This window comes from Toxoplasma gondii, chromosome X (assembly GCF_000006565.2).
Source record: "Toxoplasma gondii ME49 chromosome X, whole genome shotgun sequence".
Taxonomy (NCBI): Eukaryota; Apicomplexa; class Conoidasida; order Eucoccidiorida; family Sarcocystidae; genus Toxoplasma; species Toxoplasma gondii.
The window spans coordinates 6707057-6727853 of record NC_031478.1 but is presented as its reverse complement, the minus strand read 5'-3'; the positions used below and the strand labels follow the sequence as shown (position 1 = coordinate 6727853).

Here is a 20797-nt window from a genome sequence, read left to right as displayed (position 1 = left end):
AAAGCCGTCCTGGGTGTCTTTGACTGAGGCGCGCCTTCTCTCGACGTGCTCTGTCGCGGTAAAGTCTCACTGACATGCGTTTTTTTCTCTTCAGCGACTCTGTCTTGAGCTCTTAGAGAAACTGCGTGTTAAAATGAGCACTTGCAAGCCAACCTAAACACGGTTCATCACCTAAAAGACATCAAGGTTTTGACCGGGTGGTCCTTCTCAGGCGGCAATTTTACGGGACTCGCAGTTCCACGAGCAAAGAGTGCCATTTTTGTTTCAGTGGTTTGCCGGCATGAAATGCCGAAAAAACACGACACGGAAATAAGTGTCTACGCATATATATATATATATATATGAGAAAGGGAATCTGTATCATACAGCTGAAAGCGTGGTAGGGATTTCGCTCTACTGATTTGGACCACGGATAAGATCTGCCTTCTCGTAGCAACTTCCAGAGAAAAAAACACGGACTGGTGACAAACCAAGACTGCAATTGGTCGATCTGCCGATTGTAGTCAGATTCCAGGGTGTTGTCCCACTTGTTTCACTCTTTTGTGCTTGCGCTTTGCTGCATTTCCACGTTCCCTCCAAAGACCCATAAACGTGACCGGGAAAGACGTCACAACCTCGTACTTTCTCGTTTTCTGGAGTCCATTTTCGGGGGCGTTGGACAAAGGGCACTATAGATTCCGGTTTTTTGGGGGGGAGAGTTCGATCGACTTTACCGTCTACAACTCGGGAGAGACCAGCCTATCAGTGTACCTAGACGCACGTTTATCCGTTAATCGACAATGCTGCTATTTTAGTTGTGGCAGGTCAGCCACCCCTGGAGGGAACTCGCGTCGAGGTCTTTTCGGGTGTTCGTCGAAGTCACCGTCACACACACACACCTGGCAGCACTTGGTCTTTGCAAGACAACTGAACAGCAAGCTCTTCGGAAGCGTCACGGGCGAAAGTTTTTCTACCTGAACAAGACTCGTCGCTTGCATCACACTGCTTCCGTTTTTCCTGTCTGCCCTGGTTCCCCTAGACAAGACGACGAAGTCCTGAGATGCGTCCGTGGCGCCGGTGTGCGTTTGTGTGCGGCTCTTGACGGAAACGCTTATATTCGAGAGTTTTAAAAGTCCTTTTTAGGTCACTTCTTGGCTTTTGCGAGGCAGTCTCTTGGTGTCGACTGCCTTCCCCCACCAAAGAATCAGCCCGCAACACAGCGCACCCTCGGTGGTTCAGGGGGAGGACGGTGATTGACGCGAATAGGGAGCGTTTTTCGGCGGTAAAAAGAAACGCAGATTTCAGGATCTTTCGAGTTTCCTTTTCGCGTCTGAGCCGAACTGGAAAAAACCGGCACCTCGTCGGTCTCGCGGAGATTTTTCCGACCCGCGGCAGTGCCCGCATTGCAAGAAAAGCCGCTCTCCTGGCGTCATTCGCGGAACCCCAGAAACACACAGATGTGAAGGGGCATGTGACTAGCGGATCCGGTTCCGAATCTTTTGCGAAAAAAAAGCTGGGAATAGGGGAGATGCAGAGGCAGAGAGAGCGCGCGTCAACAAAGACAGCGCCGTCGTGACTCGTGGTTTGTGTCTTGCGTTTTTCTTCTCTGGTTTCTCGCTGTGTGTGTGTCGCCCCTCGCTCTTGGGACTTTGCCTCCTTTTTCTGTCTTTTCTCTGTCCGGTTTTTTTCGCAAACCGCTTTGCCCTCGCTCCGCCCCATTTTTTCTCCCCTTTCCGTTATCATCCGGAGCTTCTTGCGGTTCTCCCGCGAGACCGTCTCTCGGCTTTTTCGTCGAATCCCCCTCCTCTGTCTCCTCGCCGCCTTTTCCATCATCCCTCGTGCCTCCTCCTCGCCCCCGTCCCTCCCTCCTGTCTTGCAGAAAAACGCGAGTCTGGACTGTCTGTTCGCCTCCGAAAGAGGTGCTCTTCCCCCTGTGTTCCAGCCTCTTTCCAGTCAAAGTTTCTCCTCTCTCCTGTTAAACACAATGTTCGTCTTCAACTGGTAGGCTGCGAGTAGACTGCTCTGTCTGCCTCGCCGTTTCACACGCGAGAGAGACGCCGAAAAAGAAAGGGGGCGGAACGGAGAAAGAGAAAACGAGAGAGTAGGAGAAGAAAGAGAAAAGGCCTGCGCAGCTGTGCTCGCCATGCAAAATAGAGAACGCCTTGAAGAACAGTTGAACAACTGTTAAATCGTCAGCCGTTTGCCTGGGACGCAGAACTGGAGCCAAGGAGTCAATTTCTCTCCTCGGCACTGGAACGGCTCCGTATGTGAGCTTCAAAGAGAAGAGTGACGAGCGAAAAGAGCGACAGTTAGGAGACGATCGAGTGGAGAGAAGGAAGAGAACAAAGACCGGAGAGAATCCTGAGAAGAAACCATGCAGATAAGAGAATGGGTGGTGCCTTCTGTTTTTTCCTCAGGTTCTGGGACCTGCTCAACTACCTTGGCCTCTCTCAGAAGAGCGCAAGAATCCTCTTTCTCGGTCTTGACAATGCTGGAAAAACGACGCTTCTCCACATGCTCAAAGACGACCGTGTTGCCCAACATGTACCCACCCTTCATCCCCGTAAGTATTTTCCTATTTCTGTGGGCCTTCTCTGGCGCCTTTCCTTTCTCGTTTTTCTGGTCGACAGCACTGTTGACAGGTCCGTAGATGTCCTCTTTCCTCCTCTCTTCGCGGTGTCTTCAGATTTCTTTCATCGTTTTTCTTTCCTCTGATGCCCCGTTTTCCGAACTGTGTGCTTCAACTCGTTTCCTTGCATTCCCTCATATATCAAGACAGTCTCTCTGTGCTCTCTTCTTCGTCTCCGTCTTCCTCTTTGGGTCTTCTCTGCCTCCTGTCGGGTGCCTGGGGCAAGACTGCTTTCCTGTTGAGTCTCCCCAGCAATTACTTTCACTGTGTTTTCATTGTCTCAAAGAAGTCAGAGGCGATGTTTCTCCCCCGATTCAAAGGCATGCGCGCGCTCTTTGCTCTGTTCCTCGCCCGGGTGATCTTTGCTGCAGATTCCGAGGAGTTGATCGTGGGCAAGATTCGCTTCAAAACTTTCGATCTTGGGGGACATGAAACAGGTACGCGTTCTGCTTTGCTCCCTCTTCTGCGATTCCTTCCTCGAGAACTCGTCAAAGGCTTTGCTTCCCTGCACTGGAAAACAGGAACCTGACGTCTCCTCCAGTCTCCTTTCAAACGCCCCCACACACTGACCTGTGCAAGCTGTTCCATACGCATATACTTGCATACCTATATATACATATATACATATATATATATATAGAGAGAGAGAGATATATATGTATATTCATGTATAAATATATGCATATATATATGCATATATGTATATATATGTATATGTATGTATCGGTATGTTTCTGGATTCCCGAGTGTATCTTGATTTGTGTGTTTCTGTTGATCTTTGTGTTTCCAGCCCGGCGTATCTGGAAAGACTATTTTGCCGCGGTGGACGCGATTGTCTTCATGGTGGACGCAACGGACAGAGGTCGTTTCCAAGAGGCGAAGGAAGAGCTGAGTGTACGTCTCTCTGTTGTCCTCTCTTCTCCCGCTGAACTCTGTCCACATGCCCAGTTTCGCGGTCCTTGCTGTGTCTCATCTGGTCTCTCTGCAGAAGGCGCCTCCCGTTCCTGGAGAGATGCGGCTTCTCTGGACTTTTGGGGGAATGACGGAAGCGCCCTCAGAAGAGTCTGAGTCGCTGTTTCGACGCGCTTGCGGACTCTCTGCTGCATGCTTGCATGCGTCGGTGTTTCCCTCTCGATTTATGCGTTTTTCTGGATTTCTTCGCTGGACGAATTTGCTGTTTGTTCCTTTTTTCGTTCTGCGTCTTCCTCAGCACCTGCTGGAGACTCAGGAGCTGGCGATGGTTCCTTTCCTCGTGTTGGGGAACAAGATCGACAAGCCTCAGGCTGCATCTGAGGAAGAGCTGCGCCAGCAGCTCGGTCTCTACTCGCATGTGACTTTCGGAAAAGACGTGAGTTTTCCAGAAAAAAGACTTCAAGGCTTCGCGGGTGGACGGCCAAAGAAGGGAGAGGGAGGCCGCCGACTCTCAATCGTGATGCCTCTGCTGTCCACACTCTTCTGCGAATGCTTGTCTACGTCTGTGCTCCTGCGTACCTCGCTGCGCAGTCCGGACCACTGAACGAGGAAAAGGTTTAGAGTCAAGAAAGGAGAAGGCGACAAAAAGAGAGAGCCGATTCAGCGCAACACAGACGACCGCACAGCGTCGCATTGAGAGAGAAGAGTGACAGCGCAGTGAGGGGACGCAGTGGAGAGAGAAAGCGGTCAAAGGAGCAAGGAAAAGGCCAGAGGAGAAAACGACTGGGCAGGGAAAGGACGCAGGAGAGCGAAGGTCAAGGAGGCGTGGAACACAGACGCTCGTACTGCGCTCTCAAGCCGCTGCAAGCGCAGAAACCGCGAGGAGAGAGGAACGGAGAAGAAGAGAACGGGAGAGACAGAGAAAAGAAGACAGGGCCAACAAGAGACGAAAGAAGAGAGAGAGAAGAGAGGAGGAGATGGGAGTGCAGAGAAAGGAGGAAGAAGCTTGACAAAGAGAGAAGACTGGATGGAGAGAAAGAAAGGACGCGAGAACAGAGAGGATAGAAAGACACAGGAAAAACAGTGGTGTCGTATGTTTTCTCTGCAGAGGAAGCCTGTCCCCGGAGTGCGACCGGTGGAAATCTTCATGTGCACTGTCATCAAGCGCATGGGCTACGCTGACGGTACGTTTCGTTCAACCGAGGCGTCTCGGTCGTTTCTCAAATGAAAAAACAGCTGACCTCGTCCCTAGCGAGGAAGGGTAGCGGTGCAGGGGTGACTGATCTGCGGATCGACAGGGTGCATTCTGCGAGCGAGGCGATCATCCCTAAAGAAGAGACAGACTCAAAAAGAGCACAGAGTGGAACGCCCTGGAGACGACTGGGGGGTGAGGGAGGGAGGAGGGGATTTTGCGAGAAACTCGAAACAGCAGAGCCGTAAACAAGTAGAGAAGAAGGTCGAAGGGAGAACTGGGCTGCGTGTCTTTCCTCTGTTTTTTTTTCAGGTTTCCGTTGGTTGTCTCAGTTCCTCAACTAATACACGGCTGTTTTTCCTCCGGAACGATCTGCTTCCGTTCTCTCTGTTTCGAGGTCCAGTATCTTCCTTCCTCATTTTTCCCCCAAGCGCGACTGAAGCTGCGTCTTTGTCACTCGCCAGAGCGACTCCGTCCGTGAACTGAGATCCGATGACTGCAGTGCCGTCTCTCGTTGCCTCACTCAACAGACATTCTTTTCTCGCGCTTCCAACAACTCTCTCCAACGTTGAGGTTCCGCGTCTCTTTGCTCTCTGCTGCGACACCGCGTGTACCGCTCTTCTGGCTTCTTTGCTGGCCTTCTCTCAAGGACCTTCCAGCCTCTCTGTCTCATCTCTTCGGTTCTCTCTCCGATCTCTTCCGTGTCTCTCTCGTGGGTTTCTCCTCGCTGTCTGTCTCTTTCTCTCTCTTCGCCTCCCCTTTTCTCGTTCTTTTTCCTTGCCGTTCTCTCCGCACATGTCTGTTGCCGCTCCACTCGCGGAAGACGCAGAGACAGAACGTTTCCTAGAGAAAAAAGAGACACAAGTCGCGAGAAACAAGCGAGACAGGAAAAAGACAGAAAACGGCGTCCGCAGAAAGTAGTGAATGCGCAACGCTCTCGGATCGCTAGCGAACAACGATCAGCACAGCTGCGAAAGGAGTAGTCTTCCTGACAGTAGGCGAAGCCAGATAGAATCGGTTATAGTTGCTCTATGCTCGCTGTATGCACCCCACAGACGAGCTTTGAGTCTGAGTCTTCTGCCTAGGCTCACTGCTTGCAAGACATGTAGTACACAGGACTCAGAAGGGAGAAGCCTAGAACGGAAGAGGAATCCGATACATCAGGCAAGAAAACTGGGAGACAACTTCGCTCTGTTTCACGCTCGAGGAGTTTCGTTTCAGAGCAGTGGGAGTAGATCCGGTGTTTTGGGTTTGAAAACAGCGAACGAGAGTTTTTCTTATCGTTTTTTTAAAACGCTCTCGCCTGTCGTCAGCGACGCCGTTGGTACGCTTTTTTTTGAGTCGATTGTGTCTTCGGAGTGGAAAGCAAGGGGAAGCAAGAGGGAAACGCGTCGCCATCCCCCCCCCGTCACCGAGACAGACTGCCAGCCAGTGCACCCTTTCCGTGAAGGTTTTTCTGCCTCTTCAGACGGTCCTTCTGTACGATCAAATGAAGCGTTCTCGTCCACACAGTCACACGGCTTCCGTGAACTCATGTATCTTTTTGAGGAACTCGACAACCGGAGTGCTCCACATCGCGAAAGGGCCGCGGATGTGTTGAGTCACAATGAAGTTAAGAAGAGTGCCAGTTCCTCTCCGTATCGCGGGTTTTCATCCCGTTGGACTGTTTCGTCGAATGGAGTAAAACAGTGCCACAAGGAGTCTTGTGTTGCGTGAATGCTGCAGTGGTTGAAGGTTTCTCGAAAAAGGCTTCGACGCAATCCAGTCCCGCTAGCACTGCGGTCCCGCCTTTCTCTCGGAAAGCATGCGGGAGCGGAGAAACGCAGAATTCTACTTCGTTTGCGAGTTCACTCTTCAATTCAGTCTGCAGAGAGTTTCGCCGCTCCTCCTGCGCTCCACGGTGTGTCTCGGTGTTTGCCACTGCCGACTCGCAACGCAGCGTTCGAGACAGTGCGCGGTTGAAGGCAGTTTCTCGGTTCCTTTCTTTTGGCTCGTTTCAACGAGAGAGACAGGGAGTTCCACACCGAGCGAGAGAGGAGCGCTGACAAATGGAAAAAACCTCTTTCCGCGGGAGAGCTATGGAAGTCGAGAAAGTCCACTGCTCTACGGAACTTGTCTCTCAGCTAGCCCTCTCGCTGTGCGAGACTCGCCGTGGTCGAGCGTCCTGCACAGAGGAGAGACGCGGCGCTCTTGCAGCGAGAAACGTACGAAGTTCGCCAGGCCGCGGAAAAAAACGTTTGGAGAGCCGCGAAGCGTTTTTCCAATTAGAAAAAGTGCGTTTTGTGCCTGGCGCCCCTGTTGAGCCTGAAGACGAAATCGTGTGAGGAGGAGGCGGTGCCGGAAGAATAGCAAAATCTGCGGGGGAAAAAGAGAAAAACCACTGAAGGGAAAAGAGAAACACTGCTGAGAAAGGGGAAAGGCATTTCTCAAATGTGCAAAGGGTGCCGTCACAAGTCTCAACAACGAGTCCTTTTTTGCATGCACCGCCAACCAGGCACTTTTTCCTCTCGGGTCTTGTCGCTTGTTCAGCTCTAGCGTTCTTTCGAGTTGAAGAAGACTGAAGCTTCTGTCGAGACTTTGTTTTCTGCATGCGTGGAGGAGAAGAAAGACCTGAGAGAAAAATCCAGAGGCGGGCAAAGAGCGAGAACGGGAGGCCACAGCTGGTACCTCCCATGTCTCCAAGAAGGTGTGTGCCGTTTCAGCGGTTGTGCGCCCAGAGAGGGAGATTTGTTCTTCCTTTTCGTCTCTCAGATGCCTTCTTCAGACCTCACCTGTTCACTTCGCTGTCTCCTCCCCTTTTCCTCTCTTTTTCCCTCTCTCTTCTTTGCCTCTCTCTTTTTTCTCCATTGTTGTCTCTTCTTCTGTCGCCTCTTTCTCGCGTTCCTCCGCTGTGTGTCGCGCGAGCCGCTGCCTTTTACCGCGCTCTTCCCCCTCGGGGGCTGCGTTTTCTTTCTCGCCAGGCGCCTGCATCGTCGCCGGGCTTTCTCTCTCGCTTTGGAACTCCTTCGTTTCCTCTCTCTGGACTTCTTTGTCTCCGCGCTGCGGCTGCTCTCCGCCTTCGTTTTCCTCCGCCGTTGTGGAGGCAGTCGCGAGAAGAGACTCTGCTCTCGGATTTCGGAACTGAGTAGAGAAAGGCAGCAACAAACAGCTGAGAAGGACGAACGGCGAGACAGCGCGCACTGCCTGCCGCTCGCGACAAGTCAGATTAGGAAAGAACGGGAACCGCTGCGTCACGCTGTCTACGAGCAAACGGTCAACACTCTGACGGACGAAAACAAGACAAAAGAGCGAAAAGATAGAGCAGAAAGAAAGGGAGAAAGGCGCGCAGCAGATCCACCACACAGCAGCGGAGCACTTTGGGCCAGGCGCTGCCGGTAGAAATGCAGTCTTGTGCTTGACCGAGAAGAGGAAGCGAGGAAGCAGAGAAGGAGCAGAAAGACGAAGATGGAGAAAGTGAAGGCAAATCAAAGTCTCCATGGGCTCCTCGTGGACATGGCCGACTGTGATAAGGTACGTAGGACAGAGATCAAGCCTCGGTTTCGTCAGAAACATGAGACGAGAGAGTGGAGCTCGGAAGAAGGCTTTTGAAGCTTTTAGCGGTGAGAATCGCGTCTGCGAAAATGTACTTGGAGATGCAAAGCAAAGCCGCAGAGGAGAGAGGGCCGCACTCACAGGCGAATCTCTTTTGCATGCACAGAGTCGTCTTAACGTTCTGGACGGACTTCTTTCTGCTCCCCCTTGTCTCGCCCAGGACAAGCGCTACATGGCTGCATCCGACGTCACTGCACTCGTCCTCGATGCTCGTCTGGTGAGAGAAAGAATTCGTTGCATGCATCTTCTTTTTGCCGCCTTCCCTTGAACAAAAGTTTGCTCGCGCCACGGTATTTTCCTGGTCCTTGCTTCTAGCTCTGCCTCATCCTTCCGCTCTCTCCTCCCTTTCGCCAGCGTCTTTCTCTCTGCAGAGCTGGCGTTCTCGTCCATCTCTCATCCCCTCCATACGTCTTCTCGCTTGGTCCTTCTCATTGTATTCGTATTCTCCTCCTTCGTCTCCCGCGTTGGACGATCTCCGTCTCTCTCGTCTTTCTCTCCGTCGTCTCGCTTCGTTCATCCGCATTCTTCGCGCTCCGCCTTGCTCTCTTCGCACGGTCCTCTGTCTACGAGGGCCTTGCGCTTCTTTCTTCTTCGTCTCTCCGCTCCCTTCTTGACTTCTTCTCTCCTTCCTTCTTCTCTCTCTCCCGCCTGTGCGAGCTGTCTTCGCCTCTGCGCTGGCCCTGTCTTCCCGAGTGTCTTGCCTTCCACACTCCTCCAGCTTCCGGCCTCCAGCTCTCAAGCGCTGGTCTGGCGCCTCTCCGCTCTTTTCGCGTCTTTGCCGCCTTCGTTCAGGACCTAGATGCGGCGGTGCAGGATCAGGTCGTCCGCGCCTTCCTGAATCAACTCGAGGACTCTTCTGTTGACGTCCAGGGACATGCCGTGAGTCGTTTCTTCCGACGCTCTTCACTCTCTGCCTCTTCGCTATTCCTGCTTCCGCGCATCGCCGCCCTCGGTGCGCGGATCCCCACCGCCTCTCTGTCTATTCTTCGTCCACTCCCCTTCTCTTCCCTTCGCGTCTCTTCTTCTTGATGCCTCGGACGCTCCTCTCCCTGTATCTTCACAAAAAGTGACTGTGCATACGCGAATGCACGCAACCTATTCACATACGCAGATATGTCTATGCACCCATATATACGTAGACATATACATGCAAACATACATGTATACATACACACATACTTCCACATGCATATGCATGTATATATATATATATATATATATATTCACGATGTAGGTGAATGCAGGGCTGCATGTATATATATATATATATGTACAAATTTACGTACGTACATCTGTGTAAATGTATATATATATATGTATACATATGTACATATATATATATATATACATGTGCGCCAATGCGTAGGCGTTTCGAAACTGCATGTGGTGGCGTGGATGTTTCAGGCGAAATGTTTGTCCGCATTCACCTCGAGGCTGACGGAGGAAAATGCAGCGAGCGTTTTGGCCCAGCTTGCGCGGTCGACGCTGGACCCTAACAATTCTGTCCGGGACATTTACGCGGCTTGTCTCAAAGGTAACGAACGCGAGTGTCGGAGCCTTTTCGGAAGAAAGAAACTCCTCTTAAAAAACGGATTGTTTTCTTTCTCAGTCTCGCTGCGCCTTCCAGTGTAGCCATGTGAATGCACGGCCCCCTACGTCTGTCTCTCGAGATGCTGTCTTCTCTATGCATCTATAGATATATATCTACACCTGTATCCTTTCTGTGTGTCTCTATCCCTCCACGCATATCCGTGAACCTATCTGCCTCTGTCTTTCGTTTCCTGCATCTGTTACGTTTTCGGCTTCCTTCATATATATATATATATATATACCTTCATATATATATATATATACCTTCATATATATATATATATATATGTATATATACATATATATCCGCATATCGACGGACAGGTTGGTAGGGTGCATATCTTGAGAGAGAATTGACGAGCTGCGTGTGGTGACGCAACTTCTGACATAGGGAGAAGCCGATACACGAACTCAGCTATCAGACGCCGTTTGCGCCTACGTGAAGCCTGCAGATGTCCATTTATCGAAACTTCACTCATAAAAATCGCGATGAAAGTCAGAACAATCCAAGGAAAAGCGCGCTCGGCAAGCCGATTGGAGCGCCAGTGAGGAAGGCTGCGGCTCTACTTGGCCATAAATGCATTCATACGTCTTGTGTTCACATTCAGTATCAGCATACATGTATATATATATATATCTGTATGCATATATACGTATATTTATAAGTGCGAGTTTGTTTACATACCCTAAAGAGACCATTGCAGACGCGAGAGATATTCTTCACATAGAGAGAGACATTCACGTACGCGAATACACGTGGATACACATATGAATATATATATATATATATTTATATATATATATATATATATATATAAATTTTTTTGGTGAAGAGTGCCGCGTCTGTGAACACAACGTGCTCTTGGGGGTGTCACTGGATTCAAGAGGAAAATTGAAAGATTCGCGATATCCTGTGGGCGTCGAGAAGCAAATGAAGAGAAGAAGACAGAACGAGAGTTGAGGAATGCTGCGCTCTCAAGTGCATGAAGGAATACTTCCAAGAATGCAGTGCTGGATAAAATAAGCATCAGCGAAGCAGATCGCTTCTTCGAGGGAGAGCACAGTCTTGTATCTGCGATGTTTGCAGGCGCCATTGGAGAACTGCATCAAACCGCCGCGACTGTGTTCGCCGGAAGCGTCCTTCCTGAGTAAGCTGCCTTGTCTTCTTTCTTTCATTCGTTTCCTTTCTTTATTTCCTTTTCTTTCATTCATTTCTTTTCCTTCTTTCTCTCTTTCTTCTATTTTATCTCTGTCTTTCTCATTTCTCCTCGCTGCCTCTCCTTATCTCTCTCTTTCTCTCTCCCTCCGTCGTCCTCGCTTGCCTTCTCCTCTTTCGCGTTCGTTTCGCTTCCTCTTCTCTGTCTCTGTCTCCCGCCCTCTCCGCGTTTTGGAGAGACGCGTGGAAGGAAGGACTGCTAGCGTGAGACCGTCGATCCTCTTTGGAAGGCGTTTCTTCACATGTTTTCGTCGTGACGTCTGCTGAGCACCGTGCGATGCGTGGAAGCGGTTGTCTTCAATTGGACCTTGAACTCTTTTCTGCTACAATCCCGCGCTTCGTCTCCTCTTTGTTCTCGCTCTCTGACTAGCGTCTTCAAAGTCGCCTCGGAATGCTGCGGTGTGTCTGTGCGTCTCTCTTCCGCCTGGGTCTTGGAACAAAGCCTCTCCTGCGTGCTTGGATTTGCTTCTTCTTTGTTTCGGACTCTAGGTGGAAAGCGGCTTCCTGCATGCGGAGATTCGCTTCGATCCTTGTGTCAGTTCCATGTGTGACGAGACAAAGCAGCTGTACCGCTGCCAGTTGCCGTTGTGTTTTGTCCTAGCTTGACAGGCACCCTGGCGACGGCTGCTCGGCGCCCGCGGGGCGTTGAGGAAGAGGCGCTTGAGTTGCTCTCAGAGGCCCTTCGTCATTTTCAAGATCAAAGAGAAATCTGGAGTCGAGATGGATCAGAGCTGCTCGTCGCGCTCCTCGAAATCTTGAGAGCTCCCACTGTCTCGGCTTCTGTGAAGAAGAAAGCAGCGACAGCGCTCGGGTCCTTCGCCGTCGTGGTAGGCGGACCGAGCGCGAACACACGCGACGCGGCCAAGCCGCCACAGCCTGCATTGCCAAACTGGCGTTTCGAGAAAAGAAAATGCTTTCGATTTGAGGAAGGACAACTGGTTTTTTCTTCTGGAAAGCACAGGTTGTCTGAAACGAGAAGGTAGATCTTTTCAGGACGGAAACGAGGTCTGTCGAAGAAGGGAAGGGGGTCGCGCGCGCATTGCAAACATAGGATGTTTGCATCAAAGGAAGTTTTGATGGTTCCCATCAAAACAGTTGGCACTCCTCACTACGGCTCGTACAGCTTTGTAAGGGACGAGTACAGATCGTGCTCAAAAAGCAAAAATAGACGTTGGATGAGAATCGAGGATGCGCACAACATTCAGGAAACCTTCCCCGCTCGCGTTTCGCCTGTGCACCACTCGACGTTCCTTCTCTTGGCTTGCGTTCGTTCGCCTGTCGCTGCCTGCAGCTGCCTGGGGCGTTGCGACAGTCTCTGTTTCGCGCGCTCCTCGCCGAGGTGCCCGCGCCGTCTGCGTCGTCGCGTTTCTTCGCACAGGCGCTGGGGCAGGTCGTTCGCCAGCTGGACGCCGCCTCTCTCGCGCCCTTTGTGAGAGCGTTGACGGACGTCTGTTTCGCCTTGATTGCGAAGAACATGCCTGCTTCGGACGCAGCGGCAATGGCGGCCAACCTCGACCAGGGACTCGCACTCCTCGCAGACTCGGCGCCCGACGAGCCGGCTTCTGACGCGCAGCACGAACTCGTGGAGCTCTGTCTAGGCATGTTGGAGACGTTTCTCCTCTTATGCCCAGAAAAGCTGGCGGCTCGCCTGGAGCGGCTCGACGCGCTTCTTCACGTCCTTCTCAGCTACTTCCCAAACTGCTACGAAGACGCAGACGCCGCGCTCGACAGAGAGACAGATGCGTGTCTCGACGACCAAGACGCTCTAGGCTTCGAGAAAGACTTCGACTTCAACGACGAGGACGAGGACGACGACTCCTCGTGGAGAGTCAGAAAAGGCGCTGTGAAGGTGAGCACCAGGCGAGGTGAACGCACCGGAAACTACCGGTCAGATATGCACCTCGCTCTGTTGAGAGAGACAGGACGCGGGCACTCCAGTGTACAGGCCCGTGCCTGAGTAGGGATGGCGGCATCGTCTCTTGATGCGCGACTGTGAGGATGTCTCTGCAGCTGTTGACGTTCTGCGCAGGCTGGGTGCACAGCTTTCTCGGTGGACCTGCATGCGGTCGAGCGGCTGGTCCTTTTGCTGAATGCCTGCGCCTGGTGTGTTGCCCCTGCCGCTCAGGTTCTCAAAGCGGAGATCCAGGCGTTTCCGGAGCGGGAGGACGTCTATTACGGCAAGTTCTTGCCTGTGCTTCTGCGAGCGGTGAATGGAGAGGAAGCGCCCGAAGAGGCGCTGGACTGCGTCGACGAGATTCTCCGAGCCACCCTGAGGACGCAGAGCAGCTTCCGAGAAAGAGGAGAGGAAAGTCCCGAAGCGAAGGTCCCCGACGCGCTTGAGCGCCGAGACGGCCGTCGTGCAGTGAAGCGAATGAAGGTGACGGAGAAGCCCCTGGCGCGCGCGCTGCCTTCGGTGAGAGGCGCGAGGAAGAGAAGAGAAGCACTTGGAAAAATGACAGGAAAAACAGAAAGGCTGAGAAACGCGACTCCGTCAGACACGAGGCAGCACCAGAAAGGGGGCCATGTGAACGGGCGCAGGCGATTGCCGCGCGGTGCCACTCCGCATTTGCATGTTTCCACGCGCGGACTCTCTCGGAGCGTTTGCAAGGGACTGCGGCTGACGCGCTGTTTCCTTGTGTCGCCTCTCTCCGGAGACGTCGTCTCGTTTCGCCCATGCTTCCTTCTTTCGACATTCGAGCCTGAGGTGGAGAACTCTCATAACGGAAGCAGGCAGTTGTTTGTTACTCTCGCGCAAGTGGAGTCCTTTCGCTCCCGTGGAGGCAGCGAAGAATTTCCTGATCGACGGTTTGAGACTGCGGTGGGAGAAGGAGAGCCTTCCTACGGCCTCAAGTGCTGCACGTTCTGTATACAGACACACACACACACAAAACGCAACTGAGTCGAATCCCCAAGGTTCGGCAAAGCCTTTTTGAACTCTGAACGCTTGTCCTGTTTCATCGTCTCGACGTAGGGAGGCCAGCTTCGCGCTGGACCCAGTTCTCCCTCTTTCGATCCCTGTCGCAGCGTGAGCCTCTGGGTGGTTCAGTCAACCAACTTCCTTCTACTCTTATTGAGCCTCCACACTTCGTTTTCTCTGCAGATCGTCGCGACGGTCTCCCGGCGTCTGTCGAGGTCGACGGCGGTGTCCACGCGTCTTTCCTGTCTCCGGCTGCTCCACGACCTGCTTTTCGCCGCCCCCTCAGAAGTCTCTCTTTGCTTGACGGAGTGTGGATTTCTCGTGGTGGCTTCTCTGAGAGACCCTGCGAGTGCCTCTGCCGTTCGTCTGGCTGGCCTGAACGTCGTCGCGGCTGCGCTGCTCTCCGGCTTGAAATCCAATACATTCAAAGGCCTCTGCGACTCTCCGTCGATCTGCCGTGTGTCGTCGCCGTCTGTGGGAACCTGCCCTGGTGAGAAGAGCAGCCGAGGCGGCGGCCCGCGCCTCGGGATGCTGACCGCCGCCTCCCTGTCGTTTTGTTCTTTTCTTGGAGACGCCGAGGGGACGCGAAACGCGCGTCTGGCAGCCGCGGGAGAAGGGAGCGAACTCTTGGTGCATGCAACCAAGGCCGGAGTCGCTGCGCTTCTCTCCCATCTCGTGGACGCAAATCTCGCCTCCCAAGTGTCTCCGCAGTTCCGCGTCGACGCCCAACGCGCGCCTGCGCAGCGAGAGCGGGGGATGCCCTGCGGCCACAGTCCCCTCCATAGCCGCCGAGGCGAAGGCGGAAAGAAGACGCAGGAGACACTCGGAGACAGTTCGGGAGAAGAGGGCGCGGACGCAGAAGACGCGCCGGGAAGCGGATGCTGGGCCGCTAAAATTGACTTTCTTCTCAAGGCGCTCCCAGAAATCGTCAACCTCACTCAAGACGGACTCTTCGAAATCGCCGGATACGCCCTGCTCGTCACTGGATACACAGTCGCGTGAGCAGAGACGGGCCGGGAATGGCCGACGCCGGAACAGACAGCAAGAAGCGTTTAACAACAGGAAAGAGAGAGAGAAGAGAGCGAGGAGGAGAGATAAAGAAGATGGGAGGACTGGTCAAAGTGAACACCGAGGAATATAAGGTGAAATCCAGTGGAAGAAGGAACCCCACAACCAGTGCGAAGAAACACAAGCGAACATATATATATATATATATATATATATAAATACGTATATTTGTTTAAATATAGATATATCTGTATATATATATATATATATATAAATACGTATATTTGTTTAAATATAGATATATCTGTATATATTATATATATACGTATATTTGTTTAAATATATATATATATATATATATATATATATGCTTATGTTGTCGGCGTGTGTGGAGACGTGGAGGTGTAGGTGACCAAGTGCCGTTTGCATGTGAGAGAGTGCGCCTCAGTCTCGTTTTCATTTTTTCTCTTTGTCTTCCGGCGTCTCCAGTTTTCTTCGTTTGGTGAGCGCGGCGGAGTTGGAAGGGCCTGAGGCGGCCAGCGTCGCCGCGGTGCTTCCGAGCTTGGTCGGCAGAGCACTCGCGGCTCTCCACGACTCTCTGCGGCGCGCGGACATCGACCTCGAGGTGAAGCAGGCGTCTTTGATATGTGTGGGTGAGTTTTCAGACAGGAGACCCGTTAACCTGAAGACAGTTGGCGACCGCCAGTTTCAAGTTCCATGTATGGAACTGCCATTCTGAAAGAGTCACACATTTTCCAGCTGAATGAACTCCGTTTATGATCTTTCTAGTGGGTAAAAGGAACGCCTTGATAAGACACTACTCAACAAGACGATCCAAGAAGGGAAGTCGAAAACGCGCGGCTCTTCATTTTTCTCGCACTTCCGTGGTACGCTTCCAAAGATGGGGAGTCGCTAAATAAACGACCAGAGGCCTAGCTCAGCAGCAGCTTGTCTCTTTGAACACTGCGGAGTCATGCGAGGGTGGCAACTGCCAGAAAAAAGACGAGAACGGGACTCAGAGACGCATGGCAAAAGGGAAGAGACCACCGGAGACAAGGGAGAGGGCGGACGAGGAAACACTGGCGAAAGCGTACTCGAAGAGACTTGTCTTTTTCGCCTGCCGAGCCACAGACGAATGGCGGCCCCTCACGTGGAGGCGATGCTGCAGAGTGAGGGTTTTTCACTCTGCACAGTTGACGATTTGGCTCGCGAAAATTCAACACAACGGCGGCAACGCCTTCAGGACGCGGCCAGGTGATGTTGTGTGCTGCGTGGTCGACTCGCCTGTGTTCCTTCGCTGTCGTGGACGCTAAAGCGATGTCTGACGTTGACGAATGAAAGAAAAGGTGAGAGAACGCCCCAAGCGGACTGCCTCGCCGTATCTTCGGATGTGAAAAAACGGTGAGAGAGAGCGACGCAGTTCTCGCGTTTTCGTCGACAAGAAAAAACGCGCAAAAAATGTCCCTTTCTCTTCCTTCTCTGCAGGCTTCGTCCTGGCGGCGGGGGGTGGGTTCCCAGAGACGCATGCACAGCTTCGCACAACATGGCCGCTCTTCATGGATCGCCTTAAAAACGAGGTCACGAGAGAGAAAGGTAACCGAGAGATCTTCGTCCTATGACTCTGCCTTCTGTTAAAAAAGGAGGGTATACCTGTGACTGCATCTGGAAGCACAAAATGCGTTCGTATATTTGCGTCAATCCTTCTTCAAACCTACGTCGGCCCCCGTCTCGTTCTCCTTTTTTCTGTAGCGATGGTCCTCGCATCGTTTGTGCCGGCTCAAGTAGAGAGTAGTCTTCTTTCTTCTCAGCTGGCGAAGGCGTCCGCTAATGAGAAGGCATGAGCCCGATGACCATGACGGCGATCTGTGTGCTTGGTCGAGATCGCCTGGCTGGCTCTCGCCTCGCGTTCTCTCTCTCTCTCGGTCGTCTGAAGACGTAAATGGCGGGGAAGCGACATGGGACTTCCCCCAGAGTTGTTTTGTGCCTGTCTGCGGGTACCACGGGGAGACTGAACGGAGCACCGAAGACGGTGATGTACCAGTAAATGTACGGCATTCTGTCATCCCGCGTCTGTGTCGCAGCCTTGGAGGCACTGGAGGTTGTTCTGCTTTCTCGTTTCGGAGTCGATCTGTCAAGCGTTGCCGGCGACGTCCTTTCCGCAGTGGCCGCGGCCCTCGCTTTCCAGCAGTCGCGCGGCGTTCGCCAGACATGTCTCGACATTCTCTCTGCCCTCGTGCTTCGCTACCACAGCTACCTTTCGCAGGACTCTCTAGCCGACATGCTGAGGTACGGTGGGGAGGGCAGAATTGGCATTCATCTGCAGCTGCGAGAGCGGCGGTGTCTGCACAGCGTTCAGCTGTTCCTTTTCCTCACGCAGTCAGCCGTTGGTGGAAGGGCAGGCAGGGGGCGAAGGCAGCGAGAAACAACGAGGAACGGAGCCGAGAGAAATGGGCGAGGTGCGACGACGACGTGAGGACTAGGCATGCAGTACCCCTCAGAGGACAAATCAAAGTGGACGCACAAAAATCAAGTTGCACATTTACACTAGAGCTCGCCGATAGAAGCCAACATGGCGGCAACACACACACAACGCTGCATGCTCTCTCGACGCCAGCCGCGTCTCGGTTGCGGGCGAATGTCGGCGAGAAAAGGAGAGACGGCAAAAAACACAGTGGAGGCGAAAAACGCAGAGACGTCTCTCTGCCGACGAAGGCGGGGGCGGGCCATGTGGAAGAGAGAGAGTGGACGGCTGAAAGATTCGACTGTTTCCGTCATCACACAAGGCCTGAGAATGTGCACAACTGCGCAGAGAGCAAAGAGAGAGAAGGCAAAGCATATGAAGGAAAGAAACAGATTCTAACGTCGCATCCACTCTGTCGAGTTAGACGCTTCCTGATCAAAGTCGTGCTGTCGGTCTGCCCGCCTGTCTGTGTCGCTTCTCTGTCTTGTTTCTCATTCCTTCTGCCTCTGAGCTCTGTGCATGCCTCGGTCTTCATTTCTTCACTTTTCTCTCCTCTCCGGGTTGCCGCTGTATTTCTATCTAACATTCATCGGGGTGCCTTCCTTTCTTTGGTAGTCGTCTCTCTCACTGGTGTTGCACTTCGTCTCTCACTCACCTTTCACTACTTTTCTCGATTTGAGCGATTCTGCTCCCATTCATCTTATACTTCTTTCCTCCTTCGTTCCTCTTCTCTCGCAGCGAAGTCACCGGACAGCTCACGCCGACAGACCTGCCGTTCGTCGAGGCTTCCCTTCTGGTGATCCTCAATTCACTGCGCGTGCAGCCGGCCTTGGCCGCTCGGCTTATAGGCGAGTGCGTCCTGCCGCGCCTGCTGCTTCTCCTTCGGTCACCTCTCTTCCAAGGGCCGGCCCTGACTGCTGCTCTCCACTGCATTTTCGTTTGTCTCTCGCAGTTCGACGTCGTTGACAAAGAACGCTTTTTTCAGGTACTCGAGACCCAAACAACACAACGCAGCTTCTTCGTCCCCATTTTCATTCCCTCTTTGTTGTTCTCCCGCATGTGGCTCATGTCGCAGTCTCGGAGTCAAAGTTGTCGCATCTTTGAAACGAAAAACAAGTAGATCCCTGTTTCGTCTCCACCTGCCTCTTCACTGTCCGCGATCGTTCTTCGTCTCCTTTCTCTCCTCTCCCTTCCAGACTTGCTTCTGTGAGTCCTCTGTGCGCTCCCGGTGGCTGCTGTGTCTCCGCTCTGTCGCAGGTTTTCTTTCGTCACTTTTTCTTTTTTCCTTTCCTTTCTGTTTTCTGTGCTTCTTTCTGTTTTCGAACCTGCGCTGTCGCAGGACTTGGGAGATGCACATGCAGCGCTCTCGGCTGTCGAAGAGGCGGAGAAGACGCCTCATCTCCCGCGCGACGAGCGTCGTCCGGGCGTTCTGCATGCATCAGCGAAGACGCCTTCTTCTTTTTCGTCGCTCTCTCCGGAACTCCTCACAGTCCTCGCGACCCTCGCCCAGAGCCGAGCAGTGGTCGCGGCGGCAGCTGGAGACGCTCGCTTCTCTCAGCGGACCATCGAACAAGAAGTGGAGGTAACTGCGGATCCGAGGTTGCGAAGAGCCTTCTTCTTCGTTGGGGGTCGCAGACCTGCTAGAAATGGCAAATCGCGATACTTTTGGCGGAGGCGGTTGACGCCCTGAACTGTTCACACTGAAACAGAGGAGCTTCCGTATCCGCCATTCAAAGCCGGCATCCTCGTGGAAACGGGGATGCATGCATAGGGGGAGAACTGTTGTGTGAGTGCACGCAGCCACAAGTGGGGACGGCTGGGGAGGAGAACGTCGAGGTCGTGAGTCGCCGAATCTGCGGTCTGCTGCGGTCGCGCGCTTGCGAGAAGAAAACGAGATCAGAGAGACCTTGAGAGATTCCGAAGACGTCGCGGAACGGGGAGGACGGGGGGGAGAGGGGAGGAAGAAGCGTTGCACTGAAGGCGAACTGAACTGCAAAGGGAAGAAGCAACGTGTGCGACGTTCACGAGAGCCTGCGGCCGCAGCTGACGCGCCGACGAAACAGCATCCAGAGACCGTGGAACATCAACCTCACACAGAAATACACACAAAACAATCACAAAAACATCTACGAACGCAGTCACCTCATCGAGAGCCGTATCCGTCTCGATATATATATATATATATATATATATATTTATGTATATATGCATATATGTATGTGGGGTCCAATTATGCATTTATGTATACACATGTATCGACAGACAGAGATGTGTGGAGGTCGACAGCGAATGAGAGAGGGAAGAAGGAGTAGTAGTAGTAGAGGTAGGGATGCTGGTCTCGGTAGCGAGGCAGAAATTGATTTCATCTCTTCCCCAGCGAAGAGAACTCACGTGACTGCTGCGGTGTTTTTCGACTTCTTGCTCCACAGATTCTTCAAGAGCAAGCGACATGCATGCAGCCTGTCGAGGGCCTCGATCTGGTTCGTCTGCTTCTCGCCTTGCTCACCACAGGTCGGTGGGCGGAGCGGACGCGTTCTCTTGGGGTCTTTCGAAACTCGACTATGCGTATTTCCTCGGCAGGTGCTTCCCTATCTGAGCGTGTGAAGCGTCTCGGCATGCATTTCTGTGTCTCCTGTTTGATGGTCCTTTTTTTGCTTGAGAAATGTCTTGGTGTCAACGGGCATCTGCCGCCTGTTCCGCGCTCGCGGTCTAAATGGGAAAATGCCACTCTTGAAATCTGAGATTTTCTTGTTTTCTAGCGACATGTTTGAGCTGGCATACACGGATACACATTGACACACAAACCAAGTCGTACACAGCCGCATTTGTTTACACCCACAGGCATTGACATGTCTATGCGTGGATGGAGATTTCTGTTCCGTGGAGTTGGTCTCTCTGTGTAGACTGACCTGGAGTGCCTCGGATGACGCCCAGTGCGCGTGCATCTCCTGCTGCTTGGATGTCTTTGATGTCGTTGTTTTTCAGGAGAAATCGGTCGCCTCGCGTCGCTGGTTCGCCTGCCAGATACCACGGCGCAAGAAGCCTTCGAGGCTCTCGCCGCGTTGGTCGAGGGAGGCCCCGCGCCTGCTCGACGGGTCGCGGCTCGTGCCATAGGCGTCTTTGTGTCGGGCAATCCTTCTCGCTTTCTTCTTCCCCTCATTTCGCTCGTTCAGAAAGCGCATGCAGACCACGACGCGCTCAGTCTCCCCATGTCGGAGCCCACAAGGGCAGGCGCCCCCGGCGAGGAAGCCTCAGAGAGCGGAGCCGCGGCTGAGCCGGACGCGCGAGACAGAGACGCAAAA

At 52.9% G+C, this 20797-nt stretch overlaps 4 protein-coding genes across 4 annotated transcripts in view; 3 read left to right on the top strand and 1 right to left on the bottom strand.

The window, feature by feature from the left end:
• Positions 1 to 865: 865 nt before the first annotated feature.
• Positions 866 to 5550, top strand: TGME49_215060 (small GTP-binding protein sar1, putative). Its single transcript, XM_002370786.2, has 7 exons — positions 866 to 1980; positions 2397 to 2542; positions 2980 to 3045; positions 3399 to 3502; positions 3819 to 3956; positions 4629 to 4704; positions 5025 to 5550. Exons 1-7 carry the CDS (start codon positions 1964 to 1966, stop codon positions 5054 to 5056), a joined length of 579 nt encoding a protein of 192 aa, XP_002370827.1. The 5' UTR covers positions 866 to 1963; the 3' UTR covers positions 5057 to 5550.
• Positions 5357 to 7386, bottom strand: TGME49_215055 (hypothetical protein; the record flags this gene model as incomplete). The annotated part of the gene is made up of 2 exons (XM_018779673.1): positions 5357 to 5555; positions 6863 to 7386. The coding sequence occupies 2 exons, from the start codon at positions 7384 to 7386 to the stop codon at positions 5357 to 5359; spliced, it is 723 nt and encodes a 240-aa protein (XP_018635711.1).
• Positions 7316 to 8152, top strand: TGME49_215050 (hypothetical protein). The gene has a single exon (XM_018779672.1). The coding sequence runs from the start codon at positions 7464 to 7466 to the stop codon at positions 8088 to 8090; it is 627 nt and encodes a 208-aa protein (XP_018635710.1). The 5' UTR covers positions 7316 to 7463; the 3' UTR covers positions 8091 to 8152.
• A 4-nt stretch (positions 8153 to 8156) lies between these two features.
• The window catches only part of TGME49_215040 (HEAT repeat-containing protein), a gene marked incomplete at its 5' end in the record, with an annotated part of 16367 nt that continues 3726 nt past the window's right edge, over positions 8157 to 20797 (top strand). Inside the window, 16 exons of the mRNA XM_018779671.1 lie at positions 8157 to 8222; positions 8464 to 8520; positions 9096 to 9182; positions 9708 to 9837; positions 10981 to 11041; positions 11711 to 11936; positions 12401 to 12958; positions 13235 to 13522; positions 14210 to 15024; positions 15524 to 15687; positions 16520 to 16627; positions 17116 to 17320; positions 18234 to 18480; positions 18835 to 19077; positions 19925 to 20006; positions 20481 to 20797. The exon at positions 20481 to 20797 is cut by the window's right edge and continues 225 nt beyond it. Of these exons, the coding sequence (XP_018635712.1) occupies positions 8157 to 8222; positions 8464 to 8520; positions 9096 to 9182; positions 9708 to 9837; positions 10981 to 11041; positions 11711 to 11936; positions 12401 to 12958; positions 13235 to 13522; positions 14210 to 15024; positions 15524 to 15687; positions 16520 to 16627; positions 17116 to 17320; positions 18234 to 18480; positions 18835 to 19077; positions 19925 to 20006; positions 20481 to 20797 (3654 nt within the window). The remainder of the gene's footprint in view (positions 8223 to 8463; positions 8521 to 9095; positions 9183 to 9707; positions 9838 to 10980; positions 11042 to 11710; positions 11937 to 12400; positions 12959 to 13234; positions 13523 to 14209; positions 15025 to 15523; positions 15688 to 16519; positions 16628 to 17115; positions 17321 to 18233; positions 18481 to 18834; positions 19078 to 19924; positions 20007 to 20480) is intronic.

What these genes read in the sequence shown, in the direction of transcription:
- TGME49_215060 (XM_002370786.2), top strand. An exon ending in TGTACCCACCCTTCATCCCC is followed by an intron (nt 2,543 to 2,979) that starts GTAAGTATTTTC and finishes TCTTTGCTGCAG; the next exon opens with ATTCCGAGGAGTTGATCGTG. An exon ending in GCGCATGGGCTACGCTGACG is followed by an intron (nt 4,705 to 5,024) that starts GTACGTTTCGTT and finishes TTTTTTTTTCAG; the next exon opens with GTTTCCGTTGGTTGTCTCAG.
- TGME49_215050 (XM_018779672.1), top strand. Translation starts at nt 7,464, where the DNA reads ATGCCTTCTTCAGACCTCACCTGTTCACTTCGCTGTCTCCTCCCCTTT.